The 24,759-nt window shown below is 31.8% G+C and overlaps 1 protein-coding gene across 7 annotated transcripts in view; it reads left to right on the top strand.

Moving 5' to 3' along the window:
* Window positions 1-24,759, top strand: part of GLS (glutaminase) — a 78,939-nt gene that overhangs the window by 26,126 nt on the left and 28,054 nt on the right. For 3 of the 7 annotated variants that reach the window (XM_060016397.1, XM_060016402.1, XM_060016399.1), the window contains exons 8-14: window positions 7,554-7,586; window positions 7,676-7,734; window positions 10,928-10,994; window positions 11,599-11,649; window positions 14,104-14,280; window positions 16,468-16,599; window positions 17,993-18,085. In XM_060016397.1, the coding sequence (XP_059872380.1) occupies window positions 7,554-7,586; window positions 7,676-7,734; window positions 10,928-10,994; window positions 11,599-11,649; window positions 14,104-14,280; window positions 16,468-16,599; window positions 17,993-18,085 (612 nt within the window). The other 4 variants (XM_060016400.1, XM_060016401.1, XM_060016403.1 and 1 more) reach the window with 4 other exon arrangements.

The following is a 24,759-nucleotide window of genomic DNA, read 5'->3' as shown; positions in this document are numbered from 1 at the left end:
TGGTACTTTGTGTTAAAACAAAGTACATTTACCCTTGACTGTTCTCAAGTCCTTTATACTTTCATGAGCTGTAATCACAATTTTCATTTGAACTTGTTTCATTTGTTTTACTTGAATCATGTAATAACTAAATAAGACTTATTCCAGTTATTAAGTTACATTATTTTCCTACTCTTTGGTTTACATGGTATGTTTTGTTTCTTTTGTTAAGTGTCTAGTTTGCCTTAATAATTGGAAACACTAATGTATTGAAATAAGTATTTGAAAGTGGTTCTATTCTGTGATACTGCTTAGATTTTTAATTTCTAATTATAAGTTTCATTGGTATTCAACTATATTTCATTTGTGTTTGGAACATTTATATACTTTCTTCAGTAAATCTGTGCACATCTATTCCATGCTTGAAAAAAACATAGCTATCTGCCTTTGTAGATGCATTTCTGAAGATGGGATACCCTGGTTACACAAGGAATGTTTGAATATAAATTATACCCTTGGCCCAGTTAATAAAAATTCTTCTAATTTGTATGCTAGAAATCCTCTCTTAACTTTAATGAATTTTTTTCTTCATTCATGAGAAAAGCCTTTAAAATAGAAGAGTACTATCTTAAGAATATATATGTCGTTATTTTAGAGCAAATGCTTCATAAGCACTGGCCCACTTAATCCTTGTAACTCTAGTGATGGAGATATTATAGACAAGTATTATTTTTTAATGTAACTAATTTTAGGCTATGCTCACTATAATCTAGTTGTCACTGTTTTACATAAGAGAAAAGTTGTCAGTTTGAGGTGAAAGAAACTACGTGTTTATTATAGAAAATAATATGAATATGTACTAGGCACAGTCATGCCACAACTTACAGTATAACATGGGGTATACACCAGTAAATGGGCCCTTACAATGAAATTCAGTAAATACTGTGATGAGAGAAAAGTCTCATTAATAATTGTTCAGATTTGAACAAGTAAGTTAGAGGTAAGGAAAGTTATGATAATAAAATGTGTGTATTAGTGCTTGATGAGAAAACCACTAGAATGGTTCTGAACCTTTTTTGGGTCTTCCCAGAAAAAATGTTCACATACCATGATTTTATATAAACTGTAGGGAATTCACAGACCCATGGATCTCAGTTTAAGAACTCTTATACTGGAAAAAGATTAACATAGCACACCAATAGTATTTTCAAGAAAGGGATATATGTAAATGATTAATAGAAGCCTTGCTTAACTGCATGCAGTTAAACATCTTTTGTTTAATGATTCATGGGCTTAATATACTACACTGAAATGCTGCATGTGGGAAATGCATGTCTGGTCATATCACATCATGATATGATGTTTAGTCACAAGCCATAAACTATACAATGAGCAACATTAATATGAGTACTTAGAAACAGTTAAAAAAACACACATACACAGCATAAGTGTGGTTACATCCAACTGTGCAAACATTTAACTAAGTCATCTTGTATTTACAAATTTGATCAGTGTTTTTAAATTTAGAAAAATTGTAAATTTACTGACAGTTGGAAATGAGGCTTTGGGATATGGTTCATATTTAAGGTCAGTTTCTTTGACCTTTTTTGTTTTATTTTTAGAAGTTGTTTCACAAGTTTTGGGGGTTTTTTTGGTTTGGGTTTTTTTTGGGTTTTTTTTGGTTTTTTTTTTAATGAAGTTTATCTAAATCTTGAAGGGATAAGCTTGACATACCTCTGTGTAAAACTGACTGTCCCAGAATGTAATACTTTTCTTGGACTTTTTAAAAAAGAATTCAAAACTTTTATAAATAACTATCTGTGATCTCTGCAGATTATATGATCACATAATATTGTTGAATTGGTAGTTGAAATTGAAGTAATAAAACCATGGCTGAAGGAGTTTTCAAGCTCAGCCTTCTTACGGAGTTTTCAAGCTCAGCCTTCTTACTCCTTAAATAGATAAGATGAGGAAACAGACTGGAAAGGTTCTAACAGCAGTAGAATTGGGCTTGAGCTAAGTCTCCCAATTTTCTGTTTGCTATTCATTCAAATTCACTCTACCATTTTTAATGTAGATGTTTGCTATTTCTCTTGATGACATTTTGTCTTTACCTAGCATAGTTATATTGTCCAAAAGGCAGAAATTTTATTTTCCTAATTTAACTTTTACAGAAGATACCAGTTATTGGATTAAAAGTCAATCTAATTTTCAGAGAGTGTATACAGTCATTCTTTGGACATTAGTCAGTGCTTGCTATCCATAAGGAACTAGGCTTCTTCTCAAGGAGGTTGTGCTTTGAGTACCCAAAATGTGGCCATTTTACCATGGCTATTAGATTTGAATTCTGTTTTTTAGCTTTTAGCTGATGACCTTAAGGCTATATTTTTCTTTCAAACTTCAGAACTTTATTATGGTGCTATTAAAACATTCCCCTCATGTTATTCCCCCTCCCCCCCACACACAAATTACTAGAATCTTTAGTAAGACTATTTCATAATTTTGTAGTATTGATATTTTTCCTTTGTAGGATTGGTGGTGGTCATCAGGAAAATGGGGGAAGAGGCAGAGCAAATGTTCAAAAGGATTAGCAGATTGTGTAAAAAAGGAGAATTTGGACAGAAGGAACCTGTTGCATAAATTCTTAACTACTAAACTTGTAGGAAAACTCCAGTATTTAAAATTTTAAACACTATATAGGTAAATGCCTTCATAAAAACAAATGTCATTTTTGTACTTAAAAGGCACATAATTTAAAAAACCATGAAGGTTTTTTCCTGTCTCTTTCTCTGTGGTAGCTGCTAAACTTAAAGGAATACTTTTTGATGCAGTTGATTTTATTTGATGATGGTAATCTGGTTGCTTGATTTAAAGGAAAGAGTAAAAATAAATTTGAAAGCACAGTTACTCTGGATGAAATAGCAGCATCCTTACATAATTTTTTAATCTCACCTAGTTTCAGTTTAAAAGTTAAGATCTTCTGATAACTTGAGGGCTAGAGTGGAAAAATGAGGACAACATATAATTGTCACACTTCTGCTTTTTAATTTTTTTTTTTTTTTTTTGCGGTACGTGGGCCTCTCACTGTTGTGGCCTCTCCCGTTGCAGAGCACAGGCTCCGGACACGCAGGCTCAGTGGCCATGGCTCACGGGCCCAGCCGCTCTGCGGCATGTGGGATCTTCCCAGACCGGGGCACGAACCTGTGTCCCCCCCATCGGCAGGTGGACTCTCAACCACTGCGCCACCAGGGAAGCCCTGCTTTTTAATTTTAAAGATAAAGTCACATTGTCTTCTGTGTTTGTGTCTCTATTCTCGTGGTAGTTTCTGGTTTTTGTCATTTGAAGAACTTGATTTTTTTTTTTAATCAGAAGTATTTTTGAATTTAAAATATTGGAGGTTTTTTTCCTCTCTTTTTTTAAAATAATAATCATGCTCCATTAAAAAATCAAGACAAATTTAGTTAATATGTGTGTAATGTTCAGTTTGGTCATGTTAGCAATCACCTGTTACACATGCTTATAAGCCACATTTTTAAGGCAGTTTGTGGCTCTGGGGAGCAATGGATGATGCCTTGAACTTGGTAACATTCATAAGAAAGGATTATATTGGCTTATTATGATTATATCAGTTCTTCATGATTATATCAGTTGATGTGCTTGAGGGTTTTTTTCCTCAAATAAAAGGCGGATAATTTGTCAACAGAATTCCCTTTTTTGTTACTTTATTTTTAGGGCTAATCTATGAAAATACTAGATTTAGAACATTATTTTTCACCTGTAATATTTATATTAATTCTCACGTATTATTTAGCTTTAAAGCATTTTCTTTGGAGAGATTAAACCAAATGTTTTGTAAAATCATTTTTAGTTACCTCTTTTTGCCTCTTTCTTCTATGCCTTTTTCCTCTATGATTTCTAATTTTCAATTTGCTTCTACACCTCCATACTTTATGAATGGAATCAAGTGATTTACTTACAAAATAACTGTGATTAATGCATTGACTTTAAATGAGTCATATTAATATTACATTTATTGGCACATGTCCCTGTTAATAGTGATATTTTCACCTGTGCTGTGATGTGTAATACATAATTCAGTTCATGAGTATATTGTATAAAGAGGTTATAAAACTACTCCAGTATACTTACTAATTCGTTTAATAGCCAGTGTTAAAACTCAGTGCTTCTTTGTCAAATTTTCATTCATAAAAGTTTTCCTCAAAGGAATGTAAATTCTTTAACTTGATAGATATGTTTATAGAAAAATAAATTTGTATAATTTTCTAATCTCAAGGTCTGATTACTAACCTTTTCAAACAAACCACATGGTTTGCTTTTTAAAAGTCATGTGGTAATAAATGGGTTAGAAATTTTGGTAACTGTGTTTTGTCCAGTTTATCTTTAAGTTTTCCTACCATACTTAATATAAATTACTGTAATTTTAAGATTAAAATAATGTGATATCTAATAATACTTGTGCAGTGACTTAAAACTGAAATAAACATATCCCTGGGCATGGGAATATTTTTCCAAGAGATAAAGAGGCATTGATAGTTTTAAGACTATCAGTTTCTAAATCTGTTTCCATAGGTGCCTTTCTTAAAATTAATCTGCCTTTGGTCTAGGTTTCCTCCCATTTTCCAAAAGGTATATACTTCTCGTGTCCTAAATTTTACTGTGGTGCACTGCTTCAGGTTGTAAAAACGTCTTGGGCACCATCAAAAGAGAACATTTTGAAATATTGTGGTCATGGTACTGAGGATGTGAATCACTGTAGTGACTGGGAACAAATCTTATATACCAGGTTGTTTCCAGATTTTTGGTTTCAACAAAATGGAAAGAGGATCTGATCAAGTTGTTAGTTAATGAGAGCATTAAGTGTAGTTTTTGAGGGTATATTTTACTGTGTGACCTTTGTATGTAATGAGATAAATGTGTAAAGGATTGTGTACATTGCCATAACAAAGTCTTTCCTATTTCCATCTACTCATCTATTATCAGCAGGATTTCTCAACTTGTACATCTGTAAAAATTTAGAATAGTAAGAGAATTTATACTTCTATTCTAGCAATAGAAAATATCCACTGGTACATGAACTAATTAAAAATCATTTACTATTTCAAAAAAAGAAAATATTCTAAAGGAACAGTTTTGTAATTACTGTGCAAAATTATTAGCAAATAAACATTTTTCCTTTAATTTTGTATGAAAAATTTCAAACATGCACAAAATAAACAGAAAAGTATAACCATCCCCCATCTACCCATTCCTGGCTTCAGTTTTCATAACATCTGTTCCTTCACCCCTCTGTACCTCTCTACTGGAGAAATGTTTTTTTTTTTTTTAACAGTTTGTGTTTTTGCTTTGGCAGGGCGGTGCAGGGGCTGGGGGCATTTACTCTAGGTTATTTGGTATGTGTATGTGTGTTTTTTTCTAACATCTTTGCACATAAACTTTATAATGTAAATTTTTCAAAATTAAAATGATGTGACATCTGATAATGATTACTAAATCCCACATATCCCTGGGGTACGTGAAATCTTTCCAAGAGATTACAGGGGGGAATATATTTTATTGACTTCAATTAAATGCTCTTTCTAGGTAGATAATAAGAAGAAACATTAATCAAGTAGTTTTACATTTAAATTGGGAAGTTTTGAGTAGAGACTTTCTTGAGTCGACACAGTCATTCAAATATTTTATTTTGTCTATTTACATAATCTGCCAGGACATTTCAGGTAGCTTACCCAAAATGTTATATAATGATAGACATTGATAAATACCAGTTGTTTCTTTAAAATAGCATAGAAGTAAAATCTAATTGTACTTTAATTTAGTATGCTGCAAAGTAGACCAAGAATGTGACCATAGTCAAGAGTTGAGACAGTTTTTCGTTTTTTAAAAATGAAACATGACAGCTAAACAAAGAAAATTTGTATTAGTTTTATAGGGTACAGTTTAGGTCAGAGAATGAAAGTTCAAATATAACTTGTTTATTTTACATTGATTAATTGTATAACCAGTAATTATCCATGTGACATCCCAATGCAAATGCTGACATCCTTTTCCAAAAGAGTTGTTTTTTTGTGCTTTTTCAAAGGTTAAAAAGGTTTTTGTGGTTTAAATGTTGTTACATATTTTACAGCATTAGGATCTATGGAATATTTTGACAACTGCAACAGTTCAATGAAGTTGGTAATTTCTTCTTTTAATTATTTTTCATTGAACAGCTTTGGAGTTACATTTCTACATTTTGATTTCTGGTGTATTATAAAGAAAGAAAACTTAAAAATATGTCAAAGGACGCTTTAGAGAAAATACATAGATAGTGATTACTATATGGTTGTAGCTAAATTATTCTTAACTTGTTTAAACTTTGTTAATGCCTGATTTTGATGAAATAGTGTGGTGTTCTTTCCAGCTACTGATTGTGTATGTCATTGCACATTCTTTCTCAAATAAGTTGATTTGTAGGGTTTCACAGATTATCAGCCACATCCTAATCCACTTGTAAAGTGGATAATGAACCTGGCTTTATTCAATTAAATAATACTCTGGTACAAGTCCCCCCACCACCAAATAAAATTTTAAAGTGTATTGTTTTGGGTTTTTGAGGGTAAAGTTAAAAATTTTCGTTTTTACAATTTTAGTTGTCAAATTACTTCATTTTAAACTTGTTTTAAAAATTAGAGATGTATTGTTTCTTTTGGGTGCATATCACCAATTAATACGTTTGATTTCAGATCTACAACTTACTGCTTTGTAAACTTCGCCGAGGTAAAATGAAACCATTTGGCTACTTGAACTGATCTACATTACATAGGTTTTTCCTATTGACATTTGCAGTAGCTAACATGTCAGAAATAGAAGTGATGAAACAATACATCTTCGATACTCTGAATTGGCATAATGCTAAATACAAAAGTAGCTAATTTTTTTAGACTATGAAATATAATTTTTTTAGTTCAAGTATTGTTGTAACAAGTGAGATATTAAAGGTAGAGCTTTCTCTACATTAGTAAAATGTATCCAGAATGTTTACATATACTAGAATTGTAAAAGATAGCTTTGCAACATAACTCATTTTCTAACTCTAATACTGGTTTAAGTTTATTTTAGAAATATAAGTAGATTGTTCTTAATTGAAAACCATAATTTATATATACCTAATTCTTTGCTAAGGGTAAAACTTTATTTTAAGTTTTTTTAAAATGTGAAATTAAATAAATAACATACATTGTAGCAGATTATGTGGTGTTATGAAGGATAAGGGGGTTTGAGGAGCTTATATTTAAACTTTTCTGTAACCTTGGGTTGGGAAAAGTTATACTTAAAATAAAGCATTCCCTTTGTAATTCAGATCCATTCTCAACATATGGGTGTTAATGTAAGAACATATAAAAAAGCTTATGTAAATATTGAATTACCTTAGAAGTATTTCCTAGATTTAAAAGTACTAATGTGCAGTATATTAATTATAATGATAGCAGTTTGGAATTTTGATATTATATTCACTTAAAGCTTAACTGGGGTGGGGCCCTATATTAACATATTTATGTCTCATTTCTTTGCAGCAAGGAGTGAATAATGCTGAAAAATTTGACTATGTAAGTACAATATAGAATTCAGTTTTCATGCTACATTCTTTATATTTGTTCTTTGATTACTAAAAATACTTTCTAATTTTGGTTTATAGGTAATGCAATTTTTGAATAAGATGGCTGGTAATGAGTATGTTGGATTCAGTAATGCAACGTGAGTCTGATTTATGATTTAGGTTTTTATGATAGGTCAGATCTCTTGAAATTAATTTTTAAAATCTAGATTATAGAATTTTATTTTAAATACTGTTTTGTGACTCCATGTATGTATACTTCAGTGAATAAATAATTAGAATTTGGTCATTAGAGAGAAATGTATGATTTCTAAATTACCTGAGGGAGGACACTTAAAATGCTTTAACTAGTTTTGATAAACTTCTTGTGGGAAATCATAGAATTAGAAGAGACCCTAAGTTTACCTTAAGTGACTGGCATTTTCTCAATTTTCTCTTTGTCTGTAAATACTGTCTTACCTCTCATAATCTCTCTGTGCCTGGCTAACTTGATTTTTACCCCGACTTTTTATTTTGAAATTTGCAAAACTACAGAAAAGTTGAAAGACAAAATATGAAAATCTGATATCGTTCACTTATATTTTCTGATTAATATTGTGTCTCATTTGCTTTTTCTCAACCTGTCTCTCTCTTTAGATGGACAGTTTAAAATAAGTGTGTATCTCTACATACATATACATGTACATATGTGTAAATATAAATGTATGTGGGTTTTTTTTTTCCAGAACTGTTTGAAATTAAGTTGTAGACCTCATGCTACTTCACCCTTAAATACTCAGCATGTGTATGCTAAGAATAAGCACATTCTCCTTTATAATCACAATGCCAGCAACACATTTATTAAGAACATTAACTTAATGTTAAAATACGATATTAATCAATAGATAAATGTCCTCAACTGTCCTGTTAATGCCTTTTATGGCCTTTATTTTTTTCAGGAACAAATCAGTGTCATGCATAACTTTTGTTATGTTTTTTTTGTCTTTTTAAAGTAGAACAGTCCCCCTACCCTAGACCCTTTTTAAAATTTTACTAACTGGCTTTTTTCGAAGAGTACCAACCATTTGTCTTACAGAACAGGAATTAACTTTTTCTGTGAAGGACCAGATAGTAAATATTTTGTCCTTGGGGGCCATATGGTCTCTGTTGCAACTATTCAATTCCACTGTTTCAGTAGGAAAGCAAGCAATAACACTATGAGGCTGTGTTCCAAAAAACTTTATTTATAAAAGCATGGGCCACATCAGGCCCATGGGCTGTAGTAGACATTCCTTATTTTGAATGGGTCTGATTGTTTCCTTGTGATTAGATAAAGCTTAAGCAGTTTGGGGATGCTTAAGCTTTATCTAATCACAAGGAAGTGTGATGAGGCATGATCATACCTCTCCTTCCACTCCTAAACTAGGTGATGCTTTGTATTTCACGTCTGCCTTACCAGCTTTTATTCATCAGCTTAAGGATCTTTTCCAGGAAGTTTTTTATGAATCTCATCTCACCTTCCTTCTGTGCTCTATTACCATATTTTATTGAACTTATTCTGTGATTCTATGTCTCTTTTTGCCTCGTCATCACCATTAGACTCTGACTTCCTTAAGACCTGGATAGAGTATCTTCCAATTCATTTCTGTATTCCTGTTATCTATTGGATAGTAAGTACTGAACACAATGTTTGATGAACAGAACTATGTGGTAGGCACTGTGATCATTGCTGAATTGTTAGTACTTTATCTATATACTATATTGATTTTTTTTTAAGTATGACAAGTTGACAAGTTCATTTCCAAGAACTTTTCCATATCCAACATTCTTTCCCCGACCATAGAAATATTAAAATGTGCAGTTAGAAAGAGCTGTCCACCCCTGATCAGTAATAAGAAGAGTGTCACGCACAGTTCCTCTTTTAGCAGCAGCCTTCTGAACTCTTTTTTTAAAATTTATTTATTTTTGGCTGTGTTGGGTCTTTGTTGCTGCGCGCAGGCTTTCTCTAGTTGCGGTGAGCAGGGCCTACTCTTTGTTCCAGTGCGTAGGCTTCTCACTGTGGTGGCTTCTCTTGTTGTGGAGCACGGGCTCTAGGCACGTGGGCTTCAGTAGTTGTGGCTCGCGGGCCCTAGAGCACAGCCTCAGTAATTGTGGCGCATGGGCTTGGTTGCTCTGCGGCATGTGGGATCTTCCTGGACCAGGGCTCAAACCCATGTCCCCTGCATTGGTAGGTGGATTCTTAACCACTGTGCCACCAGGGAAGTCCCCCTTCTGAACTCTTACAGGTTGAGCTCTCAAATGTACCACAGATAAAATCTGTCTAAATCAAAACTCATTCTCTTCCTTACTAAACTGCTCGATGCCCTAAGGATCCCAATGTCAGTTGATATTGCCATCCTTTCTGTAGACTACGTTAGAAATCTAGACTTTGTACCAAACTTTACCCCGTTTCTCCTCTTTCCTGTTAGGTCAGAAGACTTGTCCACTGCTCTCATGTTTGATCATACCTCTCCTTCCATTCCTATCATCACTACCTAAGTTAAGGCTTCCTATGGCTCTCATTACAGTAGTCTTCTAATAATATCATTGATCCTTTCTTTTTCCCTTTTCCCAAACTGATGTCAGAGTTATCCTTCTAAAATGTAGATCTGATAAGGTAACTTGTTTGAAAGCCTTCAAGCTTTCATTTCGTAGGTAATCAGTAGCCATTACATTTTTTAGCATTTATCAGTCTTGATAATTTGGTCCTAGTCTCCTTTGTTGGTTTGGTATTTCTCTACTCTTCTCCATGAAACTGTTTTCCGAGATACATTAGAATATTTGCCATTCTTTAATGAAGTTCTGTCTTTTATAACTTTGTTCATGCTGTATAATATTTGCCACTTCTTCGGCTTCCCCCAGAAATTTATTAATCCAGCAAATGCTGTAAGGTCCATTTCATGTCTCTCTCTCTCTCTCAGTGAAATTTCCGTAGATTCTCTCAGTTGGAATTGACTATTTAGTGTACTTTGGGGGGGAGTCAGAAGAGTCTGTAATTAATAGTAAATTTTAACAGTTGAATATTTGATAATTTAAAAATTAGCTTCTTTATTCACAATATATGAAGACTAGAAAGGACCTAGTTCATTTCAGTCCTTTTACAGCTGAGAAAATTAAGGCAGAAAGAATTGTTACTTAAATGACTTGCCCAAGGCCACATAGCTAACCTGTTGACAGAACTGGGACTGGAACCCAGCAGCCTTGACTCTTAGGTCAGTGTTCTTTATACTGCACTTTGCTATACAAATTAACCTACAGACCAATCATGCTTTTACAGAAAGTAAATAAATGGAGCAAATGTTTTTTTTCTTTTAGGTTTCAGTCTGAAAGAGAAAGTGGAGATCGAAATTTTGCAATAGGATATTACTTAAAAGAAAAAAAGGTTTTTAAATTCTGTTTCTATTTCAAATTATTCTTTTACTTATTAAATAAAAAATTTTATTAAAATACATGAAGTATAATAAAACTCAACAATAGCTTTTAAGCAGCTATCTATGACTATGGTGCAGAGGTTTTTGCAAAACACTCTTGAGTTAATACTATCAAAGTGTTAATATTCAAGCAATTTGTATTTGGTAATATTGAAATATTTGACTAGTTATAGTAATGCAAATTTTGCGTAAGGATTGGCCCATTTTTCAAAAGCATAACGCTTGACTATTGCTGGTTACACTTGATTTTTAAATTTTAAGGCACGTGGGCTTAAATTTTAAGTGGCTGGTCTAGTAACTTGGTTCATGAATTATGAATCAGTTTATCATTGCCAGTTAAACTAGTATCTAGAAATCTAGATAATTATGTCATGTAATTTTGATTTATTGTTCTTCATTATTTCATGTTTGCACCCTTTTATAGGTTGTGTGCTATTTTGTTCTCAATTAGAATGAAACGTGTATATTTTAAATTTAATCTCCATGTATCTTTTACTTGTGTGCATTTTTTTTTCCCATGTGCCTATATTTTTAATTGCCTTTCTATTTTTTCAGTGTTTTCCAGAAGGTACAGACATGGTTGGTATATTAGACTTCTATTTCCAGGTAATTTATTTTAACTGTATGAATTATGTACATAAATGGGTGTGTCACATTTTGCAGAATATAGATGTCTCTGAAATCTTGGCTTTAGGCAGAGAGAAAATAACATTTCCCATTGACTTTCGAAAAAATGTCCTTGTTAAAGGCAGTCTCGTGTCTGTATCTCCTAAAAAGTGATGTCTCAGAATGTAACAGGGAAATGTTTTTTTCTATAAAAATATTATATTTAAGAAGTATGAAAAATAATGTACAGCTCCAGCAATTGGCTTCTCTTTATTATAAACCAAGCTCTGTTTTCTTAGTTTTAAAATTTTGTTTGAAGGAGTTACTTGTTTCTTTATCAGCAGGTTCATATTCAACATTCTAAGGTGGCATTTTCTCAGTTTGTTTAGTTCGTTTCTACAATGTCACATAATGGATTTTCCAATAAGTTAGAGTAGCTTTCCATATTCATGGGGGAGGTGTCCATTTACATAATCTTCTGTGGTATAGAACTCAAGATAGCCTTCCTGGACATCCCTCTCTTCCCCCCATATTTTCAGTTCAATTCATTCTTACAGATTTAATGCCATTGGTGCTTCTGGTGAGTTTGTAATGTGAAGCTACGTAGTAACAAATTAATTACTGTTAATTTCTGTTTTACACACATTGCCTGCCTTTACTTTTTAAGGTAACCTTTTAGTAATCGTAAAGAATATATAAGGAAAGCTGGTAACGAGTAGATTTTGATGGAAGTCCAGGTCACAGTTTGTCACTTGCCCATTGTGAAGAACTATGAATTGGGAATCCAGACTATCAATAGAAAATCAGTCTAACCTGGCTAGTTTTAGCCAAGTGACTTAGTTTCAAATACTGAACCCTGGTTTCATTATCTGTAGCATATGCTTGACCTAACTTCCTGCATTACATTGGACAAGTACATGAGATGTATGTGAAATTCCTTTGAAACTATAAAATGTTATATGAAATACAGTGTCATATTTACTTTTTATCCAGTGTCCCTTGTTTTTTCCCTAGCCTATATGGATTTCTTCCATATGTTAATGTTTCTTTTCCTTTGGTACATGTATTTAACTTTGGCTGTCATAGCTTACGTGCTACTAATCTATTGTGAAATTTCTATACTTCAGGGCAAAAATCAAGAGACAGCCATAGAAAACTTACTTGCTCTTTTGGAGAAAGGCTGCATCTAACTGAACATCTGTCAGGCTACCAGGAGAGTACTCTTAAATTGCGATTTGTCAAATTGAAAGTGTATCACCTTATGACAAACAAAATTTCCATTAATACTAATTATAAAGTAGGAATTGGTCTTTAAGTCCAATTGGAGTTTAAGTCTTCTTTTAGAAAGCCTTTCATAATTAAATCACCTGTACTATGTCTTTGCTATGTGGGTCCGTATAATAAGTAGATTCTGTATTTTTGAAGAAATAGGGAAGGGGTTTTAACATAAATAGGCAAAAATGGAAGTCAGTCAAAAAGTGGCTTCTAATCAGTTTTCAAATTCACTGCGGTTAGTTAGTTTCCTTACTGCTATTTCCAAACCCCTTTGTGCCTCTTAAAGATCTTGGTATGAGAAAGGAAAATTATAAGTTGAGAACTGTCATATCTTTTTCTTCCTACTTCCTACCTTCTCCTTCTCTTCCACTTTCCTCTCAGTTTTGGTTACTGTTAGTGAAAAGTAAAATAGAGCATTTATTTATTGTTTTAGTATTATGGGTAAATTTGGGTTTGGTGTGGTAAACTATTTCCATTATTTTGATTCTTTGAAATGCAAAAATTTCACCCTACAGTGTACCTGGACTTCGCTTTTTTCATTCATTATAGTATATCTAGCACCCATAGTCAGTATCAAATAACTATTTGAATGTTAATAAATGGTTTAAAATGTAACATTTTGGTTTTAGGCACACAGGGCATGTAGGCTAGAACTGTCTTAGATTTTTTTCCTTTAGTCCTTTGCATGTTGCCATATGGGGATGCTGAGTTTTGGTACAGGCAAGATGTCAGTAAATTTTTTCTTAAAGTAGCAGTTCCTCATGTAGATGCTAACTATCATAATACTGATGAATGTTGCTTTATTTTAAAAATCTCGGCTCTTTTTTCCCTGTTGAGTTAAAAATAATTATGTTTGTGTATCCTACAGAAAGCATTACTATTTAAGCAAATATGAATATCACATGAGGCAATTACAAATCTTAGTGCTTAGGAGCTGGCTCTTCCTATCTTAGGTCTGCCATTAAAAGACTGAATAACTGGGCAAATTAGGATAAACCTTAAAGGGGCTAGAGCATTGTTCACATTTAAATCTTTCTGTGTCATCAGGTTATCCCTTTGGAAGAAATATTTCAGATCTGTATGAAATACCAGATGACACAGATTATCTTAGAGGTCAACTGTACTACTAAAAATACTGTGAGCCTAAATTTTCAGAATTTAGTTTTTCCTTCCTTTTAGCTATGCTCCATTGAAGTAACATGTGAATCAGCTAGTGTGATGGCGGCAACACTGGCTAATGGTGGCTTCTGCCCAATTACTGGGGAAAGAGTACTGAGTCCTGAAGCAGTTCGAAATACACTCAGTTTGATGCATTCCTGTGGCATGTATGATTTCTCGGGGCAGTTTGCTTTCCATGTAAGTAATTGTTTAATCTTAATTTCTCTGGCAGGAAGCTAGTCTGGACTAGTTCCTTTAAAAATACAGTTTGAACTTTGCTTCTAGAGCTGTACATTAATTTTAGAGAGGCTTGTTTTCAAGGTTAATTTGTTACAGAATTGGTAAGAAATAGAGTTAAGCAGTGTATGACATGTTCTTAAGAACTTGAAGTTTAATTTATAGAACCTTATCACTTTTATTTTTAAGGCATTTTACTGTACAGGCTTAGTACAGACTTTACTTTTAGTTGCTAATGTTTAATATTATGGTGATTACATACCTCAGGAATTCTTTAAGTTCAGAAGGAGTGCATAACTGTGATGTTTAACATCTTTGGTTACAGCTATAGGTGTTTTAAAGGACTTAAAGTATATTAAAGTTAAAACTTAACAAAAATATACTCCTTTAAGCTCTGTTGTGCATTTGCCACTTGTGAAATGTTATAGACTTTTCTTGTTTCATTCTATGTCTAAAAATTTTATTTTGAAAATTTTAAAAATAGAAATTTTAAATTTTACGAATAGAAAAATAGATGCATTTAAAGTTAGAGAAAGACCAATATCATATGATATCACTTATGTGTGGAATCTAAAAGAAAAATGATACAAATGAAATTATATACAGAACAGAAATAGATCCACAGACATAGAAAACAAACTTATGGTTACCAAAGGGGAAGGGGGTGAGGCATAAATTAAGAGTTTGGGATTAACATATACACACTACTATATATAAAAGAGATAACCAGCAGGACCTACTGTATACCACAGGAAACTCTGCTCAATATTTTGTAATAACATATAAGGGAAAAGAATCTAAAAAAAAAAAAATATATATATATATATATATGTATGTATGTATGTATAACTGAATCACTTTGCTGTATACCTGAAATTAACACAACATTGTAAATTAACTATACTTCAATAAAAGTAAATAAATAGTTACCTGTTGCGCAACTTCAGTAATTATCAATACATGACCAATCTTGTTTCATCTATATTACACCTACTTCCCCCACCCTTTTCATAGTTCAGTATGTAATTCTAAATGATAAGGACTCTAAAAAATACACAGCACCATTGTTATGTATAAAAATCTGAAAAGAATTTTAATCTTTAATATCATCAAAATATTTAGTCAATAATGGAAAAGAATATGAAAAAGAATATATGTATAATTGAATCACTTTGCTGTACAGCAGAAGATAACAACGTTGTAAATCAACTGTACTTCAATAAAATACATTTTTAAAAATATTTAGTCAATATTCAGATTATCTGGATTATCTTAATTATTATTTTACAATTTGTTTCACTTAGGTTACAAATAAGGGCCATACATTGTGGTTGGTTGTGTCTCTATTATTATTTTTTAAATCTTTAGTCTCCCCCTTAATCTCTTTTTTCTTGTTATTTTGGTTGAAAAAACTAGGTCATTTTTTCCTGTAAAGTTTCTTAGAGTTTGGTTTGCTTATTATGTCCCTTCCTTTGTCCGTGGTATTCCCTGTAAATTGGTAGGTCCCATTAAGGTGATTATTTTGTTTTGTTACTTTTGTGCAAGATTACTTCTAGTAAAAGGTCTGAATGGTTAGTTAGCCATTAATGAACACTTCCCTGATGACATTAATTTTGTCTTTTATCATAATTGTCAAATTTTATATAATGTAAGCTTAAATGTTTTGAAGAGGATTAATTTGAATTAGTACCATCTTATCTCTATTCTTTAGAACTTCTCTGCCAGTATACAATAGAGAATCTTCTAAGAAGAGATAATTTCTCATTGTTTTAGTCATAAAATATTTTTTGAAAATCACTTCATACTTAAAAGCAATACATGTTTATTATAAAACAATAAGAAAATATAGTCAAAAAGAATAAAATAAAAATGTGCATAGCCCCACAATTTAGATGTAATCTACTTTAATTCCTTAGAGTATATCTTTCAAATATTTTCCTATATTTAAATATATCCCAACTGTTTTATAACTCTTTTCATTTACTATATTATAAACATGTTGATAAATACATATCTACATTTTTAATGTTGGAATTCTATATGGATATATATACCATAATATTTTAACCAGTTCCCTTACTGTTGGACATAACTTTTCTTATTTTAAAATGTTAACATGAATGTCCATTTTTTTCACATTATTTTCAGGTTGGTCTTCCTGCAAAATCTGGAGTTGCTGGGGGCATTCTTTTAGTTGTCCCCAATGTCATGGGCATGATGTGCTGGTCTCCTCCCCTGGACAAGATGGGCAACAGTGTTAAGGGAATTCACTTCTGTCACGTAAGCATATTTTCTTAATGAAAATAATGATCATATAAGTTGAGCCATCTGATGATTCTACTTTTTTATTCTTTTCCAGAGTTTATTGATTGTTGGCACTCTCACTGCCAGTCTGTCAGTTACTCAGTAGCCATGGACATGTTCATAAAGGAGCTTTAAATTGCCTCCACCACACAGCTCCCATATAATCATCGTCACTAATTACAAATTACGTTTGTTTGATGCTCATATTTTAATTTTCATGGTTATAATTAGTTTTCAGTTTCCAAAAGCTCAGCAAAAGATACTAAACTTGGAGAAGTCATTTAAATTCCAACATAAATGAAAGATTATTATAGTTTACACTGTTATCTTTAATCGGCATGGTTGAATATCTTTAGCCATAAACTACCTTTAAAAGTCTTTTTTTTTTTTTTTTGAGGACATAAGTACTGCAATTTAAAATTATTACTACTCTTAACTAGTTCAGTATTTTTTTTTTAATTTTATTTTTATTTATTTTTTATTTTTGGCTGCGTTTGGGTCTTCGTTGCTGCACGTGGGCTTTTCTCTGGTTGCGACAAGCAGGGGCTACTCTTCGTTGTAGTGTGCAGGCTTCTCATTGCAGTGGCTTCTCTTATTGTGGAGCATGGGCTCTAGGCACATGGACTTCAGTAGTTGTGGCTCGCGGCCTTCAGTAGTTGTGGCTCGTGGCCCCTAGAGCGCAGGCTCAGTAGTTGTGGCACACGGACTTAGTTGTTCTGCGGCATGTGGGATCTTCCGGGACCAGAGCTCGAACCCGTGTCTCCTGCATTGGCAGGCGGATTCTTAACCACTGCGCCACCAGGGAAGCCCCTAGTTCAGTATTTTTTGTTGTTACCCAAGTCTTGCTAATATTTTATCTTGTGGTTTTATTTACGTTTACTACTTCCTATAGTCTGCATTAAGTATAGTTTTTTCTGCAGACTTTCTCAATTAAAATTCCAATTTATTTTTCAGTTTTACATATTTTACAAAAACTAGAGAGTGACATTGGATTCCTTATAGATTAAAATAGATTATAACCAGAATATTTCTTTATATTTTTGTGCAGCTTTGTAGTTATTTGATAGAAAAATTATTTCATGTGTCCTATTATTATAATGCCCATTTTACAGGAAACGGCAGTTAAACAATTTGAGTGGCGGAGCCCTAGGGTCAGGCTAGTAAGCAGTGTTTTCAAAATCTGTAACCCACGTCTTCTTATTCTAATTTCAGTTCTCTTCTTGACGCATCATGCTGCTTTATTAACATTCAGTGGTCCTTTCCATGAGATAGTAGTTAAGTTGGACAGTATTAGTGTAATTTATTAAAATGTGAAAAAACAATAGCCAATGACTAGCCAGTTTCTTATACCTGTTTTGTTTAATTATAGGATCTTGTTTCTCTGTGTAATTTCCATAACTATGATAATTTGAGACACTTTGCAAAAAAACTTGATCCTCGAAGAGAAGGTGGTGATCAAAGGGTAAGCAAAATTCTTATTTAGATTATTATGTAATTTTTTTTAAGAGAGAGAAAATGAGGTTCACCAGTTTAAGTAAAACTTAGTTTGTTAGTGGCCTCATATCTTTACTAATAACAAATGAGTGTAAAAAAATTGTTGACATTATCATCCTGGACCAATAGTACATAGATATTAAATATTACTGTTTTATTTAAATTGGAACTGGTTAGCCTAGGAGCAGGGGTTTCTCCCTTCCCCCATTTTTCTGCTATTTTAAGCAATATTTAAAAAAATTGATTCTGTTAAAAGAAGACAAATTGGAAAGTGCTACATGCTATAAAGAGAAAGCCTGTTTTTACTCTTAATATTTGTCAGTTATAGTCTTAAATTGAAGTTTATTTTGATGTGGGTGGATATGTAAATGGGAAAGGATTATAGTATTAGTGAGAGACCTGACAAAGCTTCATAGTAAGTTTTATGTAGGTCACCATAGATGAAGTATTTTTCTGTAGAAATGCAATATTTAATGCAATATTCCTGACACTGTTAGTTTAAGGTAACATTTGTTATCAGTGTGTTTGGCTTCATATTTTTGCACATATATACTCCTTTTTAAAGGAGTCAGAGCTCACATTCCAGGAACAAGATTTTTTTTTGTCTTTGTTGTTGTTCACTGCACTAAAGGACTTGTTTTGAATTTAAATTTCTTTGCATCCCAAATGGAAAATGTTTAGAGTAAAATTACCTAACTAGACTTGAAGCTAATATGTATGAAGCACTTATAAGTAGAAAAAACTTTTAACACTTACTAAGTAAATTTTCCTATCGTTAGTTCCAATCAAAGTAACTTCTAATAATATATGAGAATTATGCAAAGCCGACAGAATAGAAACTTCCATGGGCATCAACATGAGTAACATGGAGCAAAACATCAGATGGTGGTGGGTGAAAATGTTAACAGATTTTAATAACATTCATTGAAAAATACCGTTTTATAGCTTGGACCTTTCTTCACTCAAGTGCACTAATAAATTATGTATGTTGCTTGAACAACTAGCATTCCTTTGGACCATTGGACTATGAAAGTCTCCAACAAGAACTTGCTTTAAAAGAGACAGTATGGAAAAAAGTGTCACCTGAGTCAAATGAGGACATCTCTACAACTGTAGTATATAGAATGGAAAGTCTGGGAGAGAAAAGCTAAAGAAATGGGTTCTAGTTTCAGAATGTTCTTCATTTAACCTTTCAAACATCTTTAGTTTTCTGGCATTCTATATTTATTTGAATTTTTTGTGTTCTCAACCTTGGGTGCTGGAGCCATAAAGCTTTTTTTTCTTTTAATCTTTGTGTAAAGTTAATAGATTAAAAAGTGGATTTGTCAGTCTTTTAAAAAGTATTTATAAGTAAATAAAGCAAATTTGCTTTATTTTAAAAAAAATGAAAGGAGAAATTTCTTAAAAATTTTTCTTGGTGTAATTAAAATTTTAACTATATAGGCAGTAAGATAATCCCATTTTAACATAGTAACAAATTTGTAATTTCTTGGTTCTGAAACCCACACACTGAACTCATAAATTTCATCCATTTTGTTTTTTCCACTTTTAAAACTGACATGATGTCTCTAGTAGCAATAGAGCTAAATACAAAAATAAAAAGACTTAATAATAAATTCCAAATTATTTAATATAGCAGTAGATTATAAAATTAGCTTAAGATATTATGTTATTTTTAGTAATAGATTGGCTTTAACTTTTTTTTTCGGCTTTAAAGTTTTAAAAATTTATTTAAAATTTTATCAAACACTTTAAAATGTATTTGCGTTTTCACTTTGCAACTCCTTTGTTCTGTCAGAATTGTCATGTACAGGAGTGTCTTATGTTATTAAAGCATTCCAGCCAAAGAATTTCAGATGTAATATGACATGTTTCATTGTTAAAAAGCTATAATGGTTACTCAGAAGGAGCAACAGGGAGTGTCTTCAAGTGAAATGTTTACCTGAACAATTTTATTTTCGTAATATCCACGTAACTTTTTCCATGTTATATTTAAATATGAATGGTGAATCTTGGTTTTTAGCTTTTAATAATTTCACAAATGCTAATGAATCTTCTATGATAAATTATAATAACATCTCATAAAGTTTGTTTTATTTGAATTCTTTTAGAGTATTTAGGAAATGAATTCAGTCTGAAGGTAGTTAGTATGCTACTAAAATGCCTGTTAGATCTGAATCCTTTTGTTTGGTTATATAAATGCAATATTGAGAATCAAAACTTGTTTTTAAGAAAAGGACTATAGGTTCTACACAACCTAATTTCAAATAATTCACAATGTTTAAAGTCAGTCTTGGCAAAGTGATTGTAAAATTGTGTAGGACCTATTCACACTTCTTCCTTCCTCTGTATACTTCTCTGGTTCTCCCCACAGCTTCAAGATTTTGGAGGGCAGGGGTGAGGTCAGAAGGAGAACTTGATAGTTTCTTAGTATCATGGCATACATGTGGTAGGGTAAAGTCTATAAAAGTAATTGTAGTGCAGCAAAAAGTTTTTTCCTGGATGATTTAGATGCTAGTGCAAATAGAGATATAGAAAGTCTTGATTATATGAGTTTGGGAACTATGATATTAGGAAAAGAAGTTCCTTTCCAAACTTGGTCAAAAGTCTTTTGGCCTAACTGAAGTAGTAAACATATATTTAAATAATTATATGTTAGGTTTTAGAGGATATTACCAAGGATTTTATGGCTAATTCAGTGTTCCTCTGATGTACAGATGCATATCCTAACTGGATGCTTCTGGTTTGGCCATTTATGTGAGAATGGTGTGGCTGAAGGCCTTACCTCTCCTACACCTTTGAACAGTGTCATTCGAATTAGTTTCACAGAGCTATTGTGCTTTGGGGAACTGAATGTCTAAATTTATAGTTTGCAAAACAGGCTTTATTTTTTCCCCCCTGTGCTCTAATTGTTATATTTTACTGTTTCATTTGGAGGTAGGTTTTACTTTATAAAATGGAAACTTAATGTTTCATATTGTGTCCATATTTGTATAGATTTCAAAATTATGTTAACTTGTGCCACTTACTCTGTTTGTAAGGCTTAAATACACACTTACCAATGGAGTAGGGTTACCTAAGCTACTTTGTTTATAGAATCTTGTTAAGGATGAGCATCCAGAAATTTTTGTAGCAAGGTATAAATGGAAGAAGAGGGAAGATACTGTGAATAGGCCCCCAAACTTTATTTAAAAATAAAAAAAAAGGAAAACCTTTGCCGGATTTAAAGACATTATTTTGATTCTTTCAGTATTTTAAATACCTTTTCAAATAAAATTCTTGAAAAGTACCCAGTATTTTTGGATTTAATGTTTTTTGCCATTACTGATTCTTGATATTCAAGCATTTTGAAGTTAGCATATTTGTTTTTCTTTTTTTTCCATCATTAACATTTCATTTGAAATGCATATACTTTCTGAAATACTTTATTTTTAGCATAAATGTTGTGTATTTTATCTTAGTGTTTGGATTAAACCATTTGTGTTATTTAGCTTTCTTTTATTTGCTTTGTATATTAATGTACCTTTTATTTTCCAGTATACCTACTTTTTGTATTGTACAATAAATTTATTTTAAGCTGATTTTATTGTTTTTTTTTATGAAAGCAACTTCAGCATTTTAAGTACAGTAGTTGGAATTTTAACTTAAAAAGTCATCCTTTATGAAGATATTAAAATGCTTTATATTTTTAGCTAATTTTGAGGCTGCTGTGAAGAGAAAGTATAGAAATACTCAAGGGCTTCATTTGATTCTTTTTTTTTAAAGCAGTATAGCGTTGGTGGGTTTTTTTTTTGCAGGGAGGACGTTTTTCTATTGGTTGTACTAGAAGTATTTGAATAAAGACTTTTCTCCAATTTTTTTTTTTTTTTTCCATTTGACAACTTAAAAAAAAAAAACCCACTACCCCATTTGCAGGTTCTTTCTGCTTTCTGAGGAAGAATATCAATGATTCACTATGTAATTGTTGTTTTACCTATTGTCCAGAGTAGGAATAACATGTTGCTAAAATCAAATGAAGAGTATTATTGCTTTAGAATAGAACTGTCAGTCTCAGTAGAATGTATATTGAGTAAAATAACTGTAATATTAAAATTCACCCTAACTACTTTTTAAGGAATTTAACTTTCAGAAGGAACTTAGTATATTTCCACAGCATGATCCAAATTATAATGAGGTTACATGCATTGTAGATCAAATACAGTACTTTAAATTTTTGTTTGATGAAATCTTCCATTCATATCCAGAGAAGACATCCCAAATATATTATAGAAGTTTTAAAAACTCTTTGAAGGGGAAATACTGTTGTTTACAGGAATTTGTATTTATCTGTGGGCTTTTTTCATAAAGTTCTTTTGGGATTAGTAAATAGGCAGTTCCATTGTCATGGTATATTCAATATGTAAGTTTGTGATCACTTGCTATTAAAGATACATTTGGTGTTGTTTTTGTTGTTGATGTTTTTAATCCATTTGAAACAGAGAGGTAACTCAGAGGTTGATCTGACAGTGTAGTTTCATAGGCATGTACGTATGTGGAAAGAACCACTGATATAGACTGATACTGTCAGTCGGTATCTTGATAATTTATATACAATGTATGTGTTTATGTGTATATCTAATAGATGTCTATCTTTATATTTATCTATGTCCATTATCCATAGCCTAAAAATCAGCAGCAATTATTTTTACATAGTATGTCACGTGTAAATGGTTCATCGATCTATTCCAGGTTTTTGTCGTAAGAGAACTTCGAACATTTTTGCTCTACCGGAATTTATAAAATATAACATATTTTACTTGTTCAATTTACCTTTAAAGATTTGTGGTTTCTGTTTTGCTCCCATTCACTACTAGCACTGTCAGAGTAGAATAATGATATTGGAGAACTCCACAAAAGGGAAAGCAAGAACATCAGATTTCATGTGGAAGCTGACTTTAAAGTAGTGTCCAGAATTATTATATTGAAGGATTGTATTCAACTTAAAATAATGTACTTCTTAGTTTGAACAGTTTACTTTATGGAATAGTTTTATTGTAAAAATTGTGCACAATTTTTAGTTTTAAGAGTCTCCGCTATTCATTTGTAAAAATTTGTTTTTCTCCATGATGGTCTTGAAAATGCTAGAATGCATTTTTTTTTTTTAAGTAACATGCTTTCTGTTCAGTTCCTTCTTTACCATTTTATATTAAATATAATATTTAATTAAAACCAGATGTTGGAGATGGGGCTTGTTATGATTCATCATGGCTCATCCCTCAGATTTTTACGCACATTTATTCAGGTTACTTTAGTTCATTCACTGTCATGAAATTCAAGGCCAAAATTATACATGAACATACATTCAAGTATATCATTCATCCACTTTTATTTCAGATTGTAACACAGTTAAAACATTTGTTTTCTACACTGTTTAGAAATGGAAGGAATTTAACTGGACTGGGAGAGATTCTTTTTTTCCTCTTCTCCCTCTTTCTGACCCAGTAGTAGTTTATTAATGTGAATACCATACAATGCACATTGAAGAAATTTAGAAATTACACTGTCTTAGTCTGGACTTTTTGCTTTTAAAACTACTATAAGGTCATCTAGGGCAAAAATCTATCCAATATAAAAGACAGCTGGCAAAACTTGACTTTTTTTAGAGTCCTTAACTACTTAAATAGTAATAGAAAAGGTACTTTTTAAAAAAATTGTTAAATAGACTGATAAATCTTTATTTAATGAACTGATTTTATTACTGTGGTTTTAAAACATTCCTTTCTAAATTTATATTGTGAGCATACGAAAGGAAGGAAATTTATTTTAAGGTTGACTTAGTTAACCTTACCTGTTTTGTAGATTGTAGATCTGTTAGTAATTTTAATAAGTTGTAGCTATAGAGATTTTTAAGATGTGTAAAACCAGCACTGATCAAAACTTCTATAATGGCTTCCTGATCCATTGACCTTTAATTAAAATGAATAGGCTACTAATTAGCAGTTAGCACATTGCTTTTCTGGTGGCGTCCGTGGTATTTTTGGCATAAATTACAAAACACTTCTTATTGGGAACTGTTATGTTTTGGTTAAATAAAGAAGTGATGATCCTTGATTCCAAGTGCTTTGATGAACTCTGTAAGCAGTCCAGTATGGAGGCTCATAGAAAAGAGTAATAAAATGACAAATTCTGGCAGTTGATCTCATAACACTGTTGTTGTTATTATTAGACTTCTAACTCTAAATTTCATCTACTAATTCGAAAATATTTTAGTTAAAATCTCAGTGGTAGAGAACAATTTGGTATACTTATTTTTAGGCCAAATTTTATATCTGAGGACCTGATTTTTCTGGATATAGTATTATAAAAAATAATGATTTTTATTTCATCAAGTATTTACCTTGCTGAAATGTTTTCAGTCCTAATGTATCAGATGATTAAAATTATCTATTTGGAGGGCTTAGCTTTTAAAAGGACAAATTCTTACCTGAGACAGTTTTAAATGTCTGTTTCATATTATATTTCTGGTGATTTTTGTTTACATAATGAAAATCTCTTTGGCCTAGCAATTCCACTTGGAACCCTTAGTTATAATTTTAATTCATATCCTGTAAACAGTTGAAGTTTTTTTTTATTTTTAAAACATAGTTTATGCTTTCTAGATAT

This window comes from Delphinus delphis, chromosome 7 (assembly GCF_949987515.2).
Source record: "Delphinus delphis chromosome 7, mDelDel1.2, whole genome shotgun sequence".
NCBI lineage: Eukaryota > Metazoa > Chordata > Mammalia > Artiodactyla > Delphinidae > Delphinus > Delphinus delphis.
The sequence above is the reverse complement of the archived record's forward strand: the minus strand, read 5'-3'. Positions and strand labels throughout refer to the sequence as shown.